The sequence below is a fragment of the Homarus americanus genome, unplaced genomic scaffold, assembly GCF_018991925.1.
Source record: "Homarus americanus isolate GMGI-L3 unplaced genomic scaffold, GMGI_Hamer_2.0 scaffold34360, whole genome shotgun sequence".
Lineage (NCBI taxonomy): Eukaryota > Metazoa > Arthropoda > Malacostraca > Decapoda > Nephropidae > Homarus > Homarus americanus.
The window spans coordinates 3920554-3940809 of NW_024739403.1; the positions used below are offsets into that span (position 1 = coordinate 3920554).

At 39.0% G+C, this 20256-nt stretch overlaps 1 protein-coding gene across 7 annotated transcripts in view; it reads left to right on the forward strand.

Annotated features, from left to right (window-relative positions):
• Positions 1-3983: 3983 nt before the first annotated feature.
• Positions 3984-20256, forward strand: part of LOC121874541 (ubiquitin carboxyl-terminal hydrolase 20-like) — a 43622-nt gene continuing 27349 nt past the window's right edge. Inside the window, exons 1-8 of one of the 7 annotated variants that reach the window (XM_042378715.1) lie at positions 4011-4026; positions 5296-5400; positions 6453-6568; positions 12444-12632; positions 13555-13723; positions 14878-15110; positions 15769-15910; positions 17089-17184. In XM_042378715.1, the coding sequence (XP_042234649.1) occupies positions 6494-6568; positions 12444-12632; positions 13555-13723; positions 14878-15110; positions 15769-15910; positions 17089-17184 (904 nt within the window). In that variant the 5' untranslated portion in view covers positions 4011-4026; positions 5296-5400; positions 6453-6493. Of the gene's footprint in view, positions 4027-4076; positions 4100-4379; positions 5401-6452; positions 6569-12443; positions 12633-13554; positions 13724-14877; positions 15111-15768; positions 15911-17088; positions 17185-20256 lie in introns of those variants that run through there. The other 6 variants (XM_042378716.1, XM_042378714.1, XM_042378717.1 and 3 more) reach the window with 6 other exon arrangements.

Below are 20256 nucleotides of genomic sequence, written 5' to 3' on the forward strand. Positions count from 1 at the left end.
CCGACTCCTCGACTCCGACTCCGACTCCGACTCCACAGCCCTGGTTAATTACATATTAATTTATATACATAATCATCCACTGTAACTTTCCACTGGCTATGAGGCGTCATGTTGATATCACGTGATCGGCAGCTTCCTTGAGGTGCGGCCAGACACTGCTTAGGTCAGCGTCGAGAAGCCAACGCCCTGGGGGCACTCTTTTTCAACGACTCACCCAAGTCGGACGTCTTTAAGCAGGTCTATTTACATAGCCTCCGTCCTTCTCTTAATACTCATAGTTATAGTGATTATGTTACGGTTGATTTACACTTTGGAATTGTCTTAGTAGGTCCTAAATAAATGGATAACAGACAATTGGGTTTCGTTACTAAAACCCAATATAATATAAACGTTCCGGCCTAGTAAGAAGGCCTAGAACATAAGGTGGCAGCTAGTGGTTACGAATTACCACATTCCGGTCTGAATACACATTCTACATAACAAATCATCAGTGTTTCCCGAAACAAGAAAAACAAAAAAACAGTGACCTGTTACATGAAATATCCAAGTGTAGTGATATATCCCGTAGTGAGACGATTATAGTTGAGTGACTTTCATTCTGTTGCCCAAAGAGGTGTGCAGAATTATTTCCAATAACCGATTCTAAGTTATTGATGACTTTATATCTTATGGAAAGTTGGTAGCGACATCTCATTAGTGAGCAGGTGACCTGAGACTTCAACACCAGCAGTCATCAATTCAAGTGGAAGTGGATTCCCCTGTCGTGAAGTGGACTCGCCCGTCGCCATCTTGGAGCATCATTGGTTGCTATGCAACCAGGCAGAGACTGAATTGACGAGGATAAAGCTGAGGCATTGAACAACTTCTTTTCCTCGGTGTTCACAAGAGAGGATGCAATTAACCTTCCTGCGTTTGAGGACAGACGGTTCGACACAGCACTGACCCACATTGTGTTCACAGAAGAGGGTATTAGAAATAAACTGTCCAGGCTAAAGGTCCATAAGAGTCTCGGCGCTGACATGGTGCATCCTAGAGTGCTAAGAGAGTTGTGCAACGAGCTTGCCGTGCCCCTGAAGATCCTGTTTTGTAAATGCCTAGATGAACAAAAGGTCCCCAGTGAATGGAAAGTGGCTTATGCGAGTCCTATCTTCAAGAAGGGCGATCGTCACTCCACGAACAACTATAGACCGGTGAGCCTGACCAGCATAATATGTAAAGTACTTGAGAGTATTATCAGAGATGCCGCAATGGAACATCTACTACGAAACAACCTTGTAAAGGATTGCCAACACGGTTTTATGCAGGGGTATTGGATATTTGGACCCAAATTCTGGAACGGGGTGATAATATCGACAATATTTACCTAGATTTTGCCAAGGCTTTTGACAGTGTACCCCACGAAAGGCTGAAAATCAAACTGGAAGGGTACGGAATTCGGGGAAATGTCCTAGCGTGGATAGAAGACTTTCTACATGACCGCAAGCAGTGTGTGGTGATTAATGGCACGAAATCATCATCCATACCTGTCACAAGTTGGGTACCACAGGGCAGTGCATAGGGCCCGCTGTTGTTTGTTTGTTTCATAAATGACATGCCTGACGTTGTACACTCCTCCATACAAATGTTTGCCGATGAAGCCAAGTTATTTCGGGAAATCAAGAACCAAGCGGACTGTGAAGAGCTGCAGAAGGACCTCTGTGGGCTCCAAGAATGGTCGAAGAAATGACTGCTGAGTTTCAATGTCACGAAGTGTAAGAGGATGCACCTGGGGCATACCAACGGTAAGGAGGCGTATCATATGTCCCAACGGGATGAAGAAACTGCACTATTTGAGACAATGTGAGAAGGACCTAGGTGTGCATGTTGACAATGAGCTGAAGTTTTCGGGCCATTAGGAGAAGAAGGTAAATCAGGCAAATAAATTATTGGGTCTTATAAGAAGGTCGTTCAGATATCTAGACAGTCCGCCCCTCGTAACGATCTTCAAGAGTGAAGTGCTTCCCCATCTGGAGTACTGTCACCCCGTCTGGTCCCCGAGATATGCTAGGGACCGTCAGTTGGTTGAAAATGATCAAAGGAGGGCCACCAGACGGGTGCCTGCACTTCGGCACCTCAGCTACTCTGAGAGATTGGAGCGCCTGAACTTGCCTAGCTTATACTACAGACGGGCAAGGGGTGACCTAATTGAGGTGTATAAGCATTTCAAAGGACACTACTCAGTCGAGTGTCCTTACTTGGAGCTGGCGGACGCTCGCCCCACAAGGGGTTGTAGTGGATTTCTCCCCTACAAACGCTGTTTGTCGCTGCGTAGCTGACCCCACGAATTCCACAGTGTGTGCCTCGTGGTCTAGGTCAACCAGCGCCGCCATACATCACGGAGCGGGGGTCAACTACTAAGCCACGCCTACCCCCCCGCTATTTAAGACCTGACCTCGTGGTGACCTGTCTCTTTCTACCTCCACCAACCAGCCAGCAACACCTCCTCCTCCTCCGCCGCTGCCTGGCGGCCCTCGCTCCTCCTCCGCCTGCCTGGCGGTCCTCCCTCCCACCGGCGAGCATGGCGACCCACATGCTGGTCCTCCTCTGAGCATCCTCACCAACCAGCTCTCTCTACATCACGCTTGTAACCATGCTGCCTTCCCAGCACCAAGCTGCATTGTACATCCAATACAACATGTATACATGAGAGCACATTGTGAGTTTCCTTTCTCCATTCCATCCTGAGTGTGAACTAAACATCCTGAACCCCACAGGGTCACAGCTCAAGATTGAAGAAGTCGCAAGTCCAGAAAACTGTGAGGGCAAACTTTTTCGGAGTGAGGGTTGTAAACTCTTGGAACATTCTACCAGAAAGTGTTGTGACGGCACCGAGTGTGAGCTCTTTCAAGACGAGACTTGACCAACACTGGAGCAGGTTCAGGCACATTCAGGAGCCGGTGCATGCCCAGTACTTGCCAACAGTGTGTGACAGAGACGTGACCGATCGCCCAAGCAGCTAACGAGCCGATCTTTTGGTGAAGAAGATAAATGAAAAGGAAAAGTAATCAGAGACGTGACCGATCGCCCAAGCAGCTAACGAGCCGATCAGTGGCGAAGAGGATAAAAGTAAAAGTAAAAAGTGTGCCGAAGATCATGCTTTTATTATCAAAGGCACAATATCGCCCAAATAGGTAACCTATCTGCCAGACTAGTAGTGTTCATGATGCATCATAATTATAATGTCGAGGAAACACCAGGTAGCGCTAACGAAATTATGCCTTTTTGTGGAATCACCATGCCTTGATGAAACATCATATCATTATCATATAATGATATGATTTATATTACGGAATCATCACGTAAAGTGTGTCCCAGAGACGGTTAAGTGTGTTGGTCGTGATACTTTGAGAATAAACAAAATTCCAAAGGATTTTTTTTACTACATATCTTCTAGGATTTCCTTTAGATGACGATGCTTAATAACTACTATTTGCTCTTTATATTTTTATCGCTTATTTATTTTCATATAGGTTCTCACAGTTGAGACTTTTCTAATCTCCACTCAGTTTGTTTTAGTCATTATTATTACAGAATTAAATGTATATCTTCATTTATTCCATATTGTCATTTAAAGCATGGATCACTGTACAGCGGTCGTCGCTGGTACAGGTTATGAAACAGGTGTACTGTATGCTAAAATCCTATTTTTATTTATCATGCTTTATTTTAAGTAACATTTTATCACAACATATCTGTTTTATTGATAAAAGTCTGATTGTGTTACTATTTCAGTGATATTCTTGTTTATCATAGAAAAAATATTCTCTCCGTCAAATGACAGCTGGTGCAGTATAAACGATATGATGTGATGTAAATAAGGATCACATTCCTCATCAGAAGATCAGAGTTTATCAGTCAACTATAAGAGATATTTTACATCCTTAGAGACGTTTCGATGCTCACTTGTCTGGTCGTTAGTCTATTTCCACTTCATTTATAGAATCATTTTTTTGCAATATCGTCTGGACTATCGTCTGCCCTTGTGAGGTTTGAAGTTATATTTTGAAATTGTCTCTCCCACTGGCCATATTCTTTCCCATATTTAAATGACACGTAATGGGTGAATATTTTTGTTTCTTGTCATCATTAAGATTGATTATATTAATGATAATATTTTCCAGTAGAGGTGACATAATACCGGTGGCATGTACTGCACTCTGGCTATTGTTTCCAGTTTAAGCATGTGGGTGACGCAATATAAGCTAGTATGTGTATTATGTTCTCTACTCTACCCTTAGAAATTTAAATTTAGCTTGGTTAATATTTCGAAGTTACCATGCACGGAAATTAATATGGAAAATTTGTTTTTATAGTGAAAATTTATCTTGTTTCATACGAATTTTGACCTTCATTTCCGTGAGAAGTTAGTAGTTCTTGAGATATTACCCCCCATTTTCCAACTATTGGTTGCACAAAGTGGGCAGAGGTTTGATGTAGTGGGAAAATGTGGGGTAAAAGCACGCAATAGACTGACGAAACAAAACCTAACGAAACCTAACCAGAAGGACCTGACCCAGTATTATTTCACTTGTTGCCAAAAAACAAATCTCCGTTATTTTATAGTTGGTCAGTAATTTTGAAAATTCTAAGACATTTCTTCAATAGCACCTTTTGTGAAAATTACGTTTAAACGAGATATTTAATATTTTATATGGTTGTACGTGGCGGTACACACCCAGAAGATCAAACGACTGTGGGGCCTCCCCTTTCAGTTGGGTTAGGTTAGGGTAGTATTATTGTTTCGGTCATCTGGCGATTTTTAGGATTTTAAGTTTGGGAATCAGTAGTTTAAAAAATTCTAAGATACATCTATAGCGTGTCTTCTGCTCATGATTACTTTCAGAGAGAATTGCAATAAAATTTTGGAAAATCATCGTATTTTTTCTTAGTTCTTGTTGGTGTTATCACCTTCCCAGAGAGCTCCTGTGTGATCGTGTGTTGGTTAGTATGCTGCATTACGCATGCACTAGAGTCTGACACATACACAGTTGTTCTTTGAAAGAATCTCGCACATTAATTGGTGGGTATGATTTTGGATCAACCAATCACAGGTCGGTATAGGCCCCCCGCTGCGACCCCCTTGAATTTGAGTTTATTTACAAGATGTCTCCCTTGTGCAATGGCAGTGATGTTAATTACTTCCAAGCCATTGCAAGATATCTCGTTGAATATTACGGTAAGGACAGCGAGGCATTGAAATTTCTCCACGAATGCGGTGTTTTGCCAACTGAGGTAACTCGCACAAACTGTAACCAGCCCTGTAGGTATAATGCTGACAAACAGTGGCTAGTACGCGTACGACCTGTGGATGACGAGGATGATGACCCTGATGACCCTAACTCCTAGTCTTCCGAGTCTAAGGTAAGTGCAACTGATTCCAAAACTTGAAATCCTAAAAATCGCTGGATAACTGAAACAATAATTTTACCTAGGTTAGGTTAGGTTGGGTTGGGTTAGGTTAGGGAGTTGGCAGAGGTAGCATCCCAGCTGGTTTGTGTTGCTATGGCGAAGCAGCGAGTGTCTATGCAAATGGTGATTGTGTTAATCTTTCAAATGTCTTTTTTTTTAATAGTTTTAGCTGCATTTCATAATCTAGATTGTACTGTATCAAAAAGTTATTTGAAGTTCGGTAGCGCCATTGATAAATAACATAAGGAAGGTAGGTGCATACTATAGTTGGTGAATGCTGGAAAAGGAGGTACAGGGCGTTGTGTGTTTGCTTCAGCTGTTACTTTTCATCTGTGATAATATTCCTTATGTTTATTTATTTTTATACTTGTTTTCAGTATTTTGTTAGTTTTGTATTGATTATGTTAACACAAGACTCGACACAAATTTTGTTGTCCAGCAGACAAATGAGAATACAGTACAGTATTTTTTGTTGTAACTTATTTATTGATATTATTTTTATTTAGTCCTCACATTTACTGGTACTGTATTGTATATATATTATTTTAAGAAAGCTGTGGCTACAGGAGGTAAATACACACAAAAGTTTTTTCATAAGTACAGTATGCCCTGCTGAAGTGGAGGGTGCATCTTATATGCCCATGTGTCTTGTATGAAGTAAAATATGTTATTCTGCATAATTATTGCTTCAAAAATGAATTTTCAATATACAGTACTGTAATAACTGGATGTACAGTATATGTCATCTTTACATCTTTCCCAGTTTTGCATAAGGGAAATCGAAAGGGAAACAAGATAAGGGAAGCTAGGGCAAGGAGCGTGTAGAAAATAATTGAAAATAACTGTCAAAATTAAACCTCTGCACACTTTGTTCTGTCCACAACTCGCAAAGTAAACAAGTGGATTTTTAACCTTTGCATTGTTCTGAGTTCAGTTATTAGGATTAGGATATATTAATCTTGTATTTAAACTTAATACTAAAATTGGGTATTTATTATTGGCAGTTTGAGGCTAAGAGATTGGGAGTTAATGGCTGAGCATCACCATGGGTGCCCCGTGTCCCCACCAGTACATCATAGACAAAAACTTCAGTGCCAGACTTCTAGCTGAGAAAAGAGAGGTATTGTATATTTTTATGTGGTTTATTTTTATAACTTACAGAGTAGATCAGGCTTAACTTCCAAGGTTTTAGGATCCATCATGTGTCACTGAGAATAAATTAAATACAAAATCTATCTCATCCAACATAACTGTAGTCCATGAAAAAAAGAGGGGATACTTGGAGGTGTCAGTTGGTGATCAAACAAATGTTGAGTCCTTGCTGCTGCTCTAAATGGCATGGTTTTGTCATTGGCCAAGTGGAAACAACAGCTTCTTCCTGTCCAAAGGGTTGATGATTCAATCCTGGGACATCCCCATTCAGTTGTCCCTAATGTACTGGTATGTCAGGCTTATGGGACCCACTCACTTTTTTATATAGACTGGACTACAGTACACAACTTGGATCCAGTCACCTGGCGTGTTTCATATATTTTGGCAGTTAAGTGCATGTTTTGTACACTTATATCTGAGCACTGTAGAGTGGTTGCAATGCATCCTGGGCATATACCGGTAGTTTTGTACTGTATATTATTGGTGTACCTGTATTTATCTTGTTTTAATCAGTAGATTGCTACCAGGCTTCTATGTGGGGCCAGCAGTATCAGGCATTGTGACCCTGTTTCAGAATGTGTAACTCTGTAATATTATATCTTAGCAAATGTGGAGTCTGGCCGAAGACTGCTAAAAGGATAATCAGATATCCTTGCAAGGTATTATATGGAATGGAATTTCAGGTACAGTACAGTATAGTACTAGTCATTATATCATCTGTGGATTTCCCTTTACTGAAATTGCATAGTAGCTAAGTGTTAAGTGCTGCAGCATCTCTCCAATATTTACTTTAGAATGCTACAGTTAGGGATATGCCACATTGATGGTGACAAAAAATCATGTACCCTGTGCTGGATAGTATAGTAGTACTATTCAGTAAAGTTAAATCCTGGAATTATGTATTATTATACCATTTTACTGTAAATGGTGATTTTAAGGAATGAAAGTGACTGACTAGTAAAATTTGGTGCCATATACAGTATACGTAGCTAGTTTCAAAATTGGCTGGTACACATTAAATTCAACCAGTTTCATTGTAGTAGTAAGGTAAAAATAAGGATATTTTTATATTAACCATAATTTTGCATAGGTACAGTACTTTTCACAACTTTAGGTACAGCATTATACAGAACTGTAGGTAAAACATTGAGTGAAATTCAACAATGACGTTCTCTCAATTGATAACACGACTACTTTTCATTGTATACAATTGTTGAAGATTTAGTTGTGTTTATTTACCTTGGAAATTTTTTACAGTACAGTGGTCCCTCAGTTAACGAACGGTTCAATTAACGAATTAGCTCCCATGAGGATTTTCAGTTCGATTATAATCGAACTGAAAATTATCGAACAAAACTTCGATTAACGAAAGCCTTACGAGAAACACATTTTGTTGTGCGCATCAGCTGATCTGCCAGTCCGCCAATACAGTAATCAGTTTTATGTTTACATTCGTTTTCAGTGGAGTAAATATCAAGAAAGTTGGTCTCTTGAATATTTCTGCATTTTTTTTATTAAAATTATTGGTCATTCTGAAATTTAGTGAACATATTGATAATATATACAGTACAGGGAACATTTTTTGTGTGCCAATCAGCTGATTGAATCACCCAACAACACTTCTCAGTTTAACTCTGTTTTCAGTGGAGTGAACATCCAGTTTGTTGGGCTCTTGAATATTTTTCATTTTTACATTAAAATTATTGGTTATTCTGAAATTTAGTTAACATATTGATAATATACAGTGCAGAAATTATTATGAAACTCGAAGAAGGCATTAGAACCAATGCACTCTGTAAAGAATATGGCATGTCATCATCGACTGCCTCTACAATCAGCTGTTTGATATGTAAACAAAGCTGCCGGTAATACGACATACACACCTCAAAGTAAGTTAAAATACAGTACTCTATTGTTTTTTATTTATTATTGTACATTATACTGTACAGTACAGTACAGTGGGGTATGCTATAACGAACGTAATTGGTTCCAGAACCTCGTTCGTTATAGCATTCGTTCGTTATAGGATTAATCCGTTCCAGGCCCCCAAATACAACCGCTTAACACTGAAAAAATTCTGTGGAAAATGTAAAAAATACGGTACTTTATCTTACCTTAGTGTTATTCAGCATGCAGGTACCCCTAAACACTGGCACATCACTATCACTTCCACTGGGAGTCTTGGCTTTAAGGTCCTCAAACAATTGTCTGGCCTTCTCACAAATTATAGCTTCACTAATGTTACCACCTGCCATTTCTTTCTCCTTTATCCACACTAAGAGTAAATTTTCCATCTCTTCAATAACATTACACTTTGCTTTGCTAAGTCTAGAGATTCCCTTAGCCACTTGCACAGTTTTTAACTCCTCTTTATTCTTCAAAATCGTACATATAGTCGATTTAGCCATCCCATATTCATCACTAAGTTTCGCAATGCTTCTTCCATTCTCACGTTTCTTTATAATTTCTTTCTTAGTTTCAAGGGTTATTAGCTTTCTCACTCGCTTTGGACGACTCATTGTTACAATTGTATACTTGTATAACAAAATAGTTATACAAATAACGCGAATTTCCACATCAAAAGACGAAATTTCAACAATAACAGTGGTGCACTGGCTACACAATGAGACAAAGATGGCGCCTGACGCTCTTGTTGTGGGTCGCGGTACAACAATATTCATGCGCCAGGCGAAATAGTCCGGTATTCATCCGCGTTCGTTGTAGGAGTTGCGTTCGTTATAGCATTCTCAATTTTATAGGTAAAACCGTTCGTTATAGGAATATTCGTAGTAGGATCCGTTCGTTATAGCATACCCCACTGTACTGTATTTAGTTTATATTTAATGTTTTGTTTAATTTTATTACCGGTATACAGTACTTTACTTTGTATGTACTTTTTCTGTGAGTTGGAACCAATTACCCAATATCCCACTGAAATAATAGATTCGGTTAACAAATGACTCTGTGGAACCAATTGTGTTCATTAATCGAGGGACCACTGTACAAATATTTGTTCATAGTGTTGTAAAGTACAGATATAACAAAACAGTTGGTTACAATACTAAGTACTTTATCCTGTACACTGTAAAATATTGTCATCAAGTGATGAGCATGGTGGTCCATTTACTATATATGTATGTGCTGGAATATATTGAAAGCATAATACAGTGTATCGAATCGTGATAGATCGAGGGTATAGTGCAGGGGTGTCAAACTCATGGCTTGCGGGCCAAATGTGGCTCTTGGGATGGTCAGGTGTGGCCCGCGGGATGACGGTAAAATTTTAGCCTATTGTAAGTTGGTGAGCTTCATTTGCTGAAGGAACTGCACAACTTTTCATTACTAATTGGTACATATTTTACGTTTCCATTGTTTACTGGCAGTAAATGGTAAATATTTTTCATGTCTGAAGCTTAAAGTTGCATCCCCCCCCCACACTAGTGGTGGAGATGTCACATGTTTTATCCCAGGAGTGGGTGGACCAGCATTTTAGCTTAAGGTCCGCGTAGGTAATATTCCTACAAATCTTAAAAAAAATACAAAAAAAAAAAAAAATCCGAATTATCCGAAATCCGGATTAAAGGGGTCCGAATTAACGAGGGTCGACTGTATAAATCAAATGTATTAACCCATTCATATAAATACTTCTGCCTATAAGATGGGCTATTACAGTTCAGGAACTGACGCCACATGCCTGTAAGTAAGTTCAGGTTTCCTTTGGAACACCTCCCAATCTCTTTGCGCATGTTGTATTAACTGAAGAGAGGTTCGCTCTTGCTCTGGCTCCCACACATTGACGATGCTCGCCCAAACACTTTCAATGGGTTCAGATCGCAAGATTTACTTGGCCAGACGAGAAGATCCATATTTCTTTGATCTTGAAACCAGCGAGTTACTACCCTGGCTGTGTGTATTGTATAGTTGTCGTGCATGAAGAGGACTCGCTCTGGATAGGGAAGAGCATAATGTTCTAACAGATGGCAGCATTACTTCCTCCAAGATCTCTATATACAGTACTTCTCTGCTGTAAACCTGCCTTCTATTTCTACCAGCTCTCCAACACCGTAGAGGTATACCTAGCCCTACGTGTTGATCGTGACGTGACCGCTTCTCGCCACCTCGAAGACATTTTCTCAGGCATACCTGATTTGGAAATAACAAAGTGCTTTATAGTTATTCATATGTGGAGCATGTAATAATCCATTAAAATTATATACGCAGATGTCTTAACTGTATTATTTAAGAGTAAGTTTAGGGACAGTGAAAAGTAATATTAACATTGAAAGCTTCAGCACCTTGTGTTGTTTCTCCTTCAACAGCGTAGTTTACCGTGGGAGGTAGAGCAGAAGGTTTTTTCGTCGGACCAGATGACACACCCCCAAAAGTCAAGTCCTTCACTCTCATGCTCCAGGGCAAATCTTAGCCTATTTTGACGGTGTCTCTGTTAGCTGTTCCTTTGTTGCTGGTGTTTGGTGAAGTACTCCAGCCTCATCGAGCTTCTTTCGTACAGTTCTTGATGTCACATTAAGTTGAATGTCTTGTTGTATAATGACTGCATTCGTAAATGAGTTTTGATCTGCAGCTTGATGTATCATTTGATCTTGAGCTGGAGTTGTCTTTCTAGGGGTGTCTGATCTATACCAATCTACCAGATTTTCCTTTTCATCCCATCTTTTCAGCCACCGATAAACAGTTTTCCGGTCAATTCCAAGTTCTCTTGCTATATCTGTGTTGGTATAGCCACCGTCTCTCATACCAACGATTCTTCCTCATAGAGCAACCTTGGCCTCACGATTATCCATTTTCAAGGCTCGGCGCTGGACAGATTGAGGCAACCACAGGACCGCAGCCACAATTACGCTTCATATCCTTTTGTTGTGAGAATCAGTGCTATTCGAATGAAGTGTTTTGAACACTTCGGTAGTAATGGATTACCACGGCTGCCAGGTAATGCAGATAACAGTCGCGGGAGCATGTTAGGCTTACATAAAGATAACTTCCCAATAGGATTAATGATAGCGACCATAAGTCACGGTTCAATTTGCTGATATTTCTTCGGAGTGATAACAACGTTATGTCATGTCAGCCAGCCGAAGCATGACGCAGCTGTCTGTCCATTATGCGCATGTGCTAGCATGGGAGAATGCTACATCCACTGACATTACTGATAATATGTTCTTGGGCAAACAGATTTTTTAGAATATCATGTGTAACTGATTCTGGTTTCTTCCAGCATCTGTTCCCCATTTTCTTTAGTGCAGGCCAATGTTATTGGTGCAGGTGACCGTCACAGGGCACCTGTAAGAGGTGTGACAATAACTGTTAGAGCTGTAAAATTATCTATTATATTTTCAGTCAATTTATGCTGTTTTTATTAACCTTTCTAATATTATAATGAAGGCAAACATTCATATTGTGTCAAACATATAGTTATATTTATGTTAATTTATTAAAATAGTGATGGATAACAAACAAAATATTTTTGAGCAACTGGTTTCATCCAAACGTCACCCACACAAGGGTTCAAGACTAGTTTATTCATATGGGCTTGATACGTGCCCTGCTCACTACTCAGAGAGAGTTGCCGGATGTCTCCACTGGCCAAAACGATGTGGGGCAGAATATTCTTCTGCAACTGTACATCTCAATTAAGGATCATGTGGGTTGAAGGTACAGTAGCTCCAAGGATGATACAGTATGGGGAGTCAGGTTTAATATAGCTCTTTTGCATCTTGCTTATGGAAGTTGTAAAATATTACAGTTTTAAGATGTCTCGAGTGCAGATTAATTTTATAAAAATTAGACATGTTTTAAACCTAAATACTGTCAATATTATATTACAGATAGCATGTGAATGGTGTGGTGCAGTGGATTCATCCCTGAGGTTGTGTTTATACTCAGGATGTCTTCAAGTTGGGTGTGGAGAGGGCCGTGCAGACCACTCAACCTTCCACAACAACCAGTTCCCTTCTCACTGCATCACCTTAAATTTAACTACCCTTCGATCATGGTGCTATATGTGTGAAATGGAGGTGAGTCACCTTGTATTCAGTAGCTCTTTAATACTAGACTGGTCACGTGGCCCACAACCCTAATACTCCCAAACCCATAGTTTTTTGTGTTTTCTTAAGCTGACATTAATAGGCTAAGAAGCCCTGCTGCCCTTTGCAATTCCTAGCAGTTCATTGGCTCATATATAATGTTCAATTAATATTGATACATCGCAAATAGATCCATATATAACTACTGTATTAAGGATACCCAATTCTGGCTGAATTTAATGTCTGTAAAGATATAACTGTTTGAAAACATTAGCTTTCAAGATATGAGTGGGAAAAAAAAGTTTGAAATAAGGAATATTTACCATCAAAATCACAAACAAATGAGCCACCCCTTAATCTTTACAGTACTGTACAGTATACAGTTATCTCTTTATTTATAGGACATATTCTGTGGTTACTCACATGCAGTATAACACTTGACAGTATGTAACAATCATCTCGGTGAAAACAGTTGTTGGCAACCAAACATAAGTCTGATTTTCAACCCAGGAAAAGGTGTCGGGGGAGAGAGAGTGTTATCCATATTTCGTAATGGCTAGCACCCCTATTATTTCAAATTATGGGGTTTTTACTGGACAGTATACAGAAAATTCAAGAGCTGTTAAGATCAATGTAAAAAGAAACTTAATTGTACTTGAACTGAGGGTAAAAGCCATAACAGTGGCAAGTTTGTGATGAATTGCCAAATGTTTGAGGGTTGGGTAGCATAAGGACACTGTTAACATACACACAAGTAACTGCTTGACTTTGCAATTATGATGCTAAATTGTACATGTAATTGTTTTCTGGTAAATTCATCTTAATTATTTTGTACATCTATAAATAGTTCTTATGATATCATTCATAATGATTAAATATACAGTATTTATAATTTTATATATTATTTGTGTAGGTAACATCATCTGTAATGGCAAGTCTCAGCATACCTCCAGGTCAACAGCAACATTTAGGGGGACCAATCAGTGCCCCTGGTGTGGCTGTGGCTCAGCCAATCACACCTAGTCAGTCTAGTGCTGAAGAAGATGATGAGGAAGATGAAAGTGAAGAGGTTAAGGCAAAAGGTAAGTTGTTTCAGCTTTCTTTAATGTTCTGTCTTGTATTTTTTAATTCTGACTGGGTAGACTTAAGAGCTTTGACTTCTTGCTTCTTTTCCACTCACATAGCTGTACCACCTTAGAATATTTTACTTTTATTTTCTGATTTCTTAACTTTACCTTTGTAATGAAATGAATTGATAAGCTCTATTATAGGTAGTTTAGTATGAATGGATTTTTTTGTTACCTATTGTCTTCAGTGAGTTATATTCTCTTTATATAATTTTTTATTGTGTTTATTTATTGTTAAAGGTAACAACTTAGGATTTTGTTAGCTTTCTTGAAAGCCTAGACTTTATAATGTTCTATGTGGTAATTTACCACATACAGTACAGTATAGTCTCGGTTTACGCGGTTGGTCATTTACGCGGCACCTGGCCAGACGCGCCAATTATTAGTTACGCGGTACATTCCAGCATTTACGCTGGAAGCAGCGCGGACAAGCTGCACGCTAGGTCGCTCTTACGTCACCGCTGACGTCAGATGACGTTTCGGACTGTGATTGGGCCACATATCCTTACCACCCATGCACCCCCTCTGCCGAGCGCTGTGATTGGTTTATTTAACCTTGCTTGCCCAGTCAACAAAACATTACCGAGTTCTTCACCTGCCACCCACCACAGCCAATCCAAGTCAGTGATAGTGAGGATATGGACTTTGAGGGGTTTGACAAAGAGGCCCTGCAAGCCTCTGTGGTGGATAGTGATACAGGTGATACAAGTGATACAGGTGAGGGCCAATAATCTGCCCTCTGCCTCGGAACCAACCCCCCATCCCCGTGTGCCCAGCCATCTTTTCTACTAAGGTAAGTGTTAAAAAACCTAATATTATTGATATTTCTCTTAAATATTAATTGTGTGTGCATACCATCATAAAATTAAGATGTTATTTTTACTACAACGTACGTATTGTGTCGGAAAAAGGGTAGTCTGGGGGTCGGCCCAGTCTCTATTTCAATTAATCCCATATGTTCTGTTATTTCGTTTTCGCGTTTCTCGTTTTACGCGGACCTCCATGGGTTTAATTGACCGCGTGAACCGAGACTATACTGTACTGTATATTACTCATTCAGAATTCTGAATAGTGAAAAGTAAATAAATGCAGATGAGTTTCTGTTTCAGGACTGGTTGGGTTGCGCAACTTGGGCTTAACTTGCTACATGAACTCTGCCCTCCAGGCCATGAGCAACTCTGTGCCCCTGGCTCAGTTTATGATTGAGTGTCCAGCTTTCCTGCGCAATGAAAGAAAAACACCTGGCCTGGCCCGACCATTTCAAAGATTAATGTTGGAGATGTGGCATAAAAAAAGGCCAAGTTTTGTCATGCCCTCCTTGTTGTACCATGGATTTAAACAGGTGAGCATATTCTTTATTCTTGAGGATGTGGCCACACAAGCGTACATTTTGTCTCTAACATGTGATCGACAATACAAAATTAGGCACAAGGATCCGACTGGTAGGGTGCGGCTGCATGCACTAGACCAGCGTTTCTTATGTTGATCAGATGTTGGCGACAAAATGTGTGTGCGTGTGGCTGTACCCTTATTCTTTACTGATGTACAGCAGTATGAATATGCTTCATCCTGTCTGCCTCTGTGTGGAATTTTTATTGAGGATGCAGAGACTTAAGAGTACTATACATTCTATTTAAGTGATTTAAACTGTTTGCTTGGTAATCCATAGGATTCCAATTCTAGTCCAGGGTAGAGGGCCATTTACTGTTGCTTATGTACAGTTGTTGACAAAAGGAATTTGGCAGGCAGGAAGGAAGACAGGTGGTGTATACACCACCTCCTTCCCTGCCAAATTGTTTTTGTCCACAATTGAAATTAGTGTTGATCAGTTCGTCTTATCAAGCTTGTGAACTGGTCTGCCACATCTTGTTTGGGGATGTTAGTGGATGCTATTTTACAAATCTAAGAGGCTATCATTTTTCAAAGCCTTTTGGTTAGGATTCTTTAATTTCTTTTCTATCATTGTAATAATGAGATTATTAATTTTTCCTTCATTACAGTTGTACCCAATGTTTCGAGGATATACACAACAAGATTCTCAGGAGTTTCTTAGATACTTTATGGATCAACTGCATGAGGAACTTCGGGAGCCACGGGTAATATCACACGAGGATGAAGAGAGGGAGCATGAAGGTAGGAAAGGTACAGAAACATTGGGATTAGATTTATTTATTTTTAATAAGAACTGTATTCAGTAGAGTGTTAGCCTCTAATTTAGACCAAAATTTTAAAAGAGAATGAAGGGTTCTCACAGAGAATCTTTGGTTGTATAGTTATACCTCATTGAGCACTGTTAACGTTCTCACTGATCAATGACACAGGTTGTTTCATTAAGAGCCTGACAACTCCCAGACCCTCTCTAGTTGGTTCATCTCCGGTACAGCCACAATTTCTTGTATCATTCACAACCAACAAATGTTCATAAATAGTGTAACTCATTGTTATTGATCTTGCAGCTTTATTAAACCCAGTTTTGGATGATGCAGTCTGTCAGTCAGTGAGCATTGGCCAGTGAGAAGGTGACATCTGTCCAGCTGTTTATAATGCAAAAGGATTACGTACTGCCTTCCTGAAAATTTTTGTACAAAATGAAAATGCACTAAATGAACATAAAAATACATGTAATGAGAGAGAATTAGTTCCTGAGAGAAAGCTATTTGGACAAAGAAGTTCTAAAATGTGTTTTATGGTTTTAATTAAATGCACAGACATTGAATTACCGGGGGTAGCAACATTGATTACATAGTCACCTCACTCGAGAAACCAAAGCACTGTTAGTTCACTTCTTAATTATCATTCTTCCTTTAAGCAGTAGGGGAAGTTGAAGATGAGTTTCACCTAGCAGCAGGGGTGTGCTGGCAGTTTCTTAACAACCGGTTCTGATTAAGGTCGAAATTCAGGTGGTGGTGTAAATCGGCGAATACCAACAGTGAGAGCCAACACACTAGGGGGGGGGTGTCTTGAGTGAGCAGTTAACTCCCCTAGTAGGGTCTGGGGCAGTGCCCCGGAATCCAACGCATTTTAACCTATCTGAAGAGCATTTTGTTACATTTTGACAGAAATTATTTCACGTATGCTTTATACTGTACTCACTAATGATGCAATTACATTACCTTAGAGTACAGTACTGTACACTAATTTTTCACTAAAATGTAACTTGATATCACAACGACTACTGCTTGTGATATTACCTTCATTTTGATTACACTTTATTAGGGTACAGTATTTTCTTAAAAGCATATACTGCATTCACATATTTACTGTGTTTTAGGTGCTAGAAATGGTAAACTGCATGAAATAAATACTGACCGTCTCAACAGGTCAGTACAAGTTCACTACACGTCAAGACACGATCTGTTCATCATTGAGCTCAACACTAGTGACACGCAGTGCAATCTGGACGACTACTGTCCAAGGCAGGTTCCCAAACCAAATAAGTCGCTAGATTTTAATCATTTAAAATAAGTAAGTTCACTAATGAAATTTGACTGATAGAAAGCATTCGAAATATAGGATTAGGACAGTAAATAGGGTATAAACAATGTTGCCTAATTTAAAAAAAGCCACAAAAATAGATACTGTAGTCATATCAAGGAACAAAATCGATTAATTGGCAACAATTCATTCTATTGGCTATCTGAACAGCAGCAATGCAGTCTATTGGCTATCTGAGCAATTGCCATTTGCCATACATAAAGTAAAGTAAACACTCATGAATAAGATTATTTTAAATGAACCTTCGTTTATAAAATTTAGGTGTTTAAAGTTTTCAACCTGACAAAAATTAGGCTAGCTACAGGTTTTTTTTTTTTTTTTACTTGCTTGGTACAGAATAAATTTCAGTCATCTTGAATACGCTTGTAATTATAATTTCTTTTTGTTTTAAGTGAAACATGATTGACCATCGTCATGTGGATCTCACATTTTTATTCGATGCTAATGAAATCATAGATATATATGATTAACTACTGTAGTTGGTGGGTAAGATGTTGTCAGTGGTCAAAGTAGGCTTCATGAGTAAATTGATGTGGAATGTATTGGAGGAAGCTTCTTATAGAAACCACATTAGTACGTCGATACACCGAACTAATTGGGGCAGAATCCAGTCTGGAAAAAGCGAAAGTCAGAAAAAAGAGAATCTCTTGGGGAGGGGTGCTGCACATATCCCAGTTTTCTGGATTGTTTCAAGAAAATCAGACATAAGTCTTATTGTTGACAACTGTTTTTACTGATATGACTTTCTTTCTGTAAAGTGTTATATGTAAGTACAGTATACTAGTAACCATTGAATTGAAGGAAAATCATTTCAGCTTGCCCTTGTGCCTTATAAATAAAGAAAAACTGGGAGATGAGTTTATCTGGGAGCAGCAGGTGGGAGGTAGCGCGGGTGGGTGGCTCCCTCCACCGGGACTACTTTAACACGTCTTTATGCAATTTCACCACAATTCCTATATTGTTTTGGTTCAATTGGTGCTGGGTTGATATAATATTTTCATAAGATAATAAATTTCCCCCCAAAAGAATCCCACAACCAAACCCCAAATGAATCATTGCATCGTATTAAATTCCTTTTATACAAATTGTGAACAGCTGATCGCTCTCACTCTCCCTCACCATGTTAACAGCGCTCTTCATCTACCATGCTTACCACAACATGCCTTAGTAAATAATATTATAGTGTATTTATCAACTCTTATAAATAATATTGTCGTGTATTATGCATCAGCATATTCCCTGATTTATTCATTAATTAGTTGTCTAAGTGCACTAGTAGCCATATCGAGCCATCATGTATCACCCATAAGTAAAAAATAATTTTGTTGGGAAGGTATATCCATATCAAATATTATGCAGCTGATTTGCTGAAAGCTCTCTCTCCAGGAACGAATCCTGAGTGAATGCCTTCTGATACACCTTATCCTTTTATTTTCAAGTCAAATTACATATTGTATATTTTTCTATTACTTATTATAGACGTATTCATTACGATGACTCGCTCGTATACCTGACGAATACAGCAATACTTGTACATACCGGTACCTGGTCGGTCCCTCTGACGCCCCCAGCCTGTTTATACAGTATACTCAGTGTCTTGATAAAATCACACAGGAAAAAGGGAAACAATGGAGCACCTTAGCTTTTGTCTTAATTCAAGACATTTTAGCTCTTGTTAGTCCTACAGCACATTTGATAAGACTACTTTTCAGTATTCAGTGAACAAGTTTTATTCTTTTCATAAGCATATTTTTCATATTACCAATTTCTTAAAATAGGTGCAATATTCTACAAAATTTTATCCATTTCTTAAAACTCTCAAGTATCTTCGTTAAAGACAATACGGTACGTACTCTACATAAAAAGTTGACGTAAATGACTCTAGGCAGTGAGGTGCGGTACATTGATATGATATATAAAGGTGGTAGAACTCGAGACAGACATGTGTGGCGTGCTGCGTGACACCCACGCACAGATGTTCAACCACACCTGCGAACACACAAACCATCCGGACTGATGCTGGATTTTTCAGACTATTTTAAATATTTCTAGTGAATAGAAGGGCAGTCCGGTGCACCTCATAGAGTCCAAAAAAGTGAATTAAGGTGTATTGAAGTCAGGTGTTTAGAGGTTCTACTGTACTTGCGGGAAATAAAGACGCCATATTTCAGTGCTTTTATTTAAAGTGAGGTTTTTGTGGAAAAAATAACACTGTTTTAGCTTTGTGTCCAAGTGATTCTGTGATACATTGATATAAACTTGCTCTAAAATGTGTAACATACAGTATTAGTTAAGAGTAAGGAAAAGAAGGTCTTTTTTGCTCCATTTTAAGATAATTTTTTATTGACTGCTAAATGTTTCTTAAAAAAATCAACAAATGGTTTGGTGATCCATTCAACATTTTAACAACCGGTTCGGGCGAACCGGACCGAATCGGCCCCAGCACACTCCTGCTTAGCAGGTATGATTAGGGTTAAATTTCTTTCATAGAAATCACAGTTAGTTCACAATAGTTGTTATTTTCATTGAACAATTCTCTAAGTACAGTGTATAAATACTGGGTATACTATAAAGTGATTCTAGTCAAAATATGTGCAATTAATGCAATTACACTGTAATAAAATGAACATCATTGTATGTGGACACCAATGTACATCTTCAAATATTGGAGAACAGTATTCCCTTTACAGTGACACAACCTGTACCCTTCATACAAGGCTGTATATATCTCATAGGTAAAAAATAACGTCGTCAGGAACGCATCTTCATATGTGCAATGGTATAATGACCCCTTAAAACGCTGTTTTGGGTAGCGCTCTATTATCCAGGAATGTATCCTGAGCACTAAATAGGGTATTTCTGTACTGTACCTGTAAAAGAGAGAGAGTGAAGCAACATTGTGACAAAGAGAAAAGGAAAATAGATTATTGACTAGAGTAGGAGAGTTAATAAGATGTATGTGCTTGTCAGAAGCTTGCAATTTGAGCAGTTCT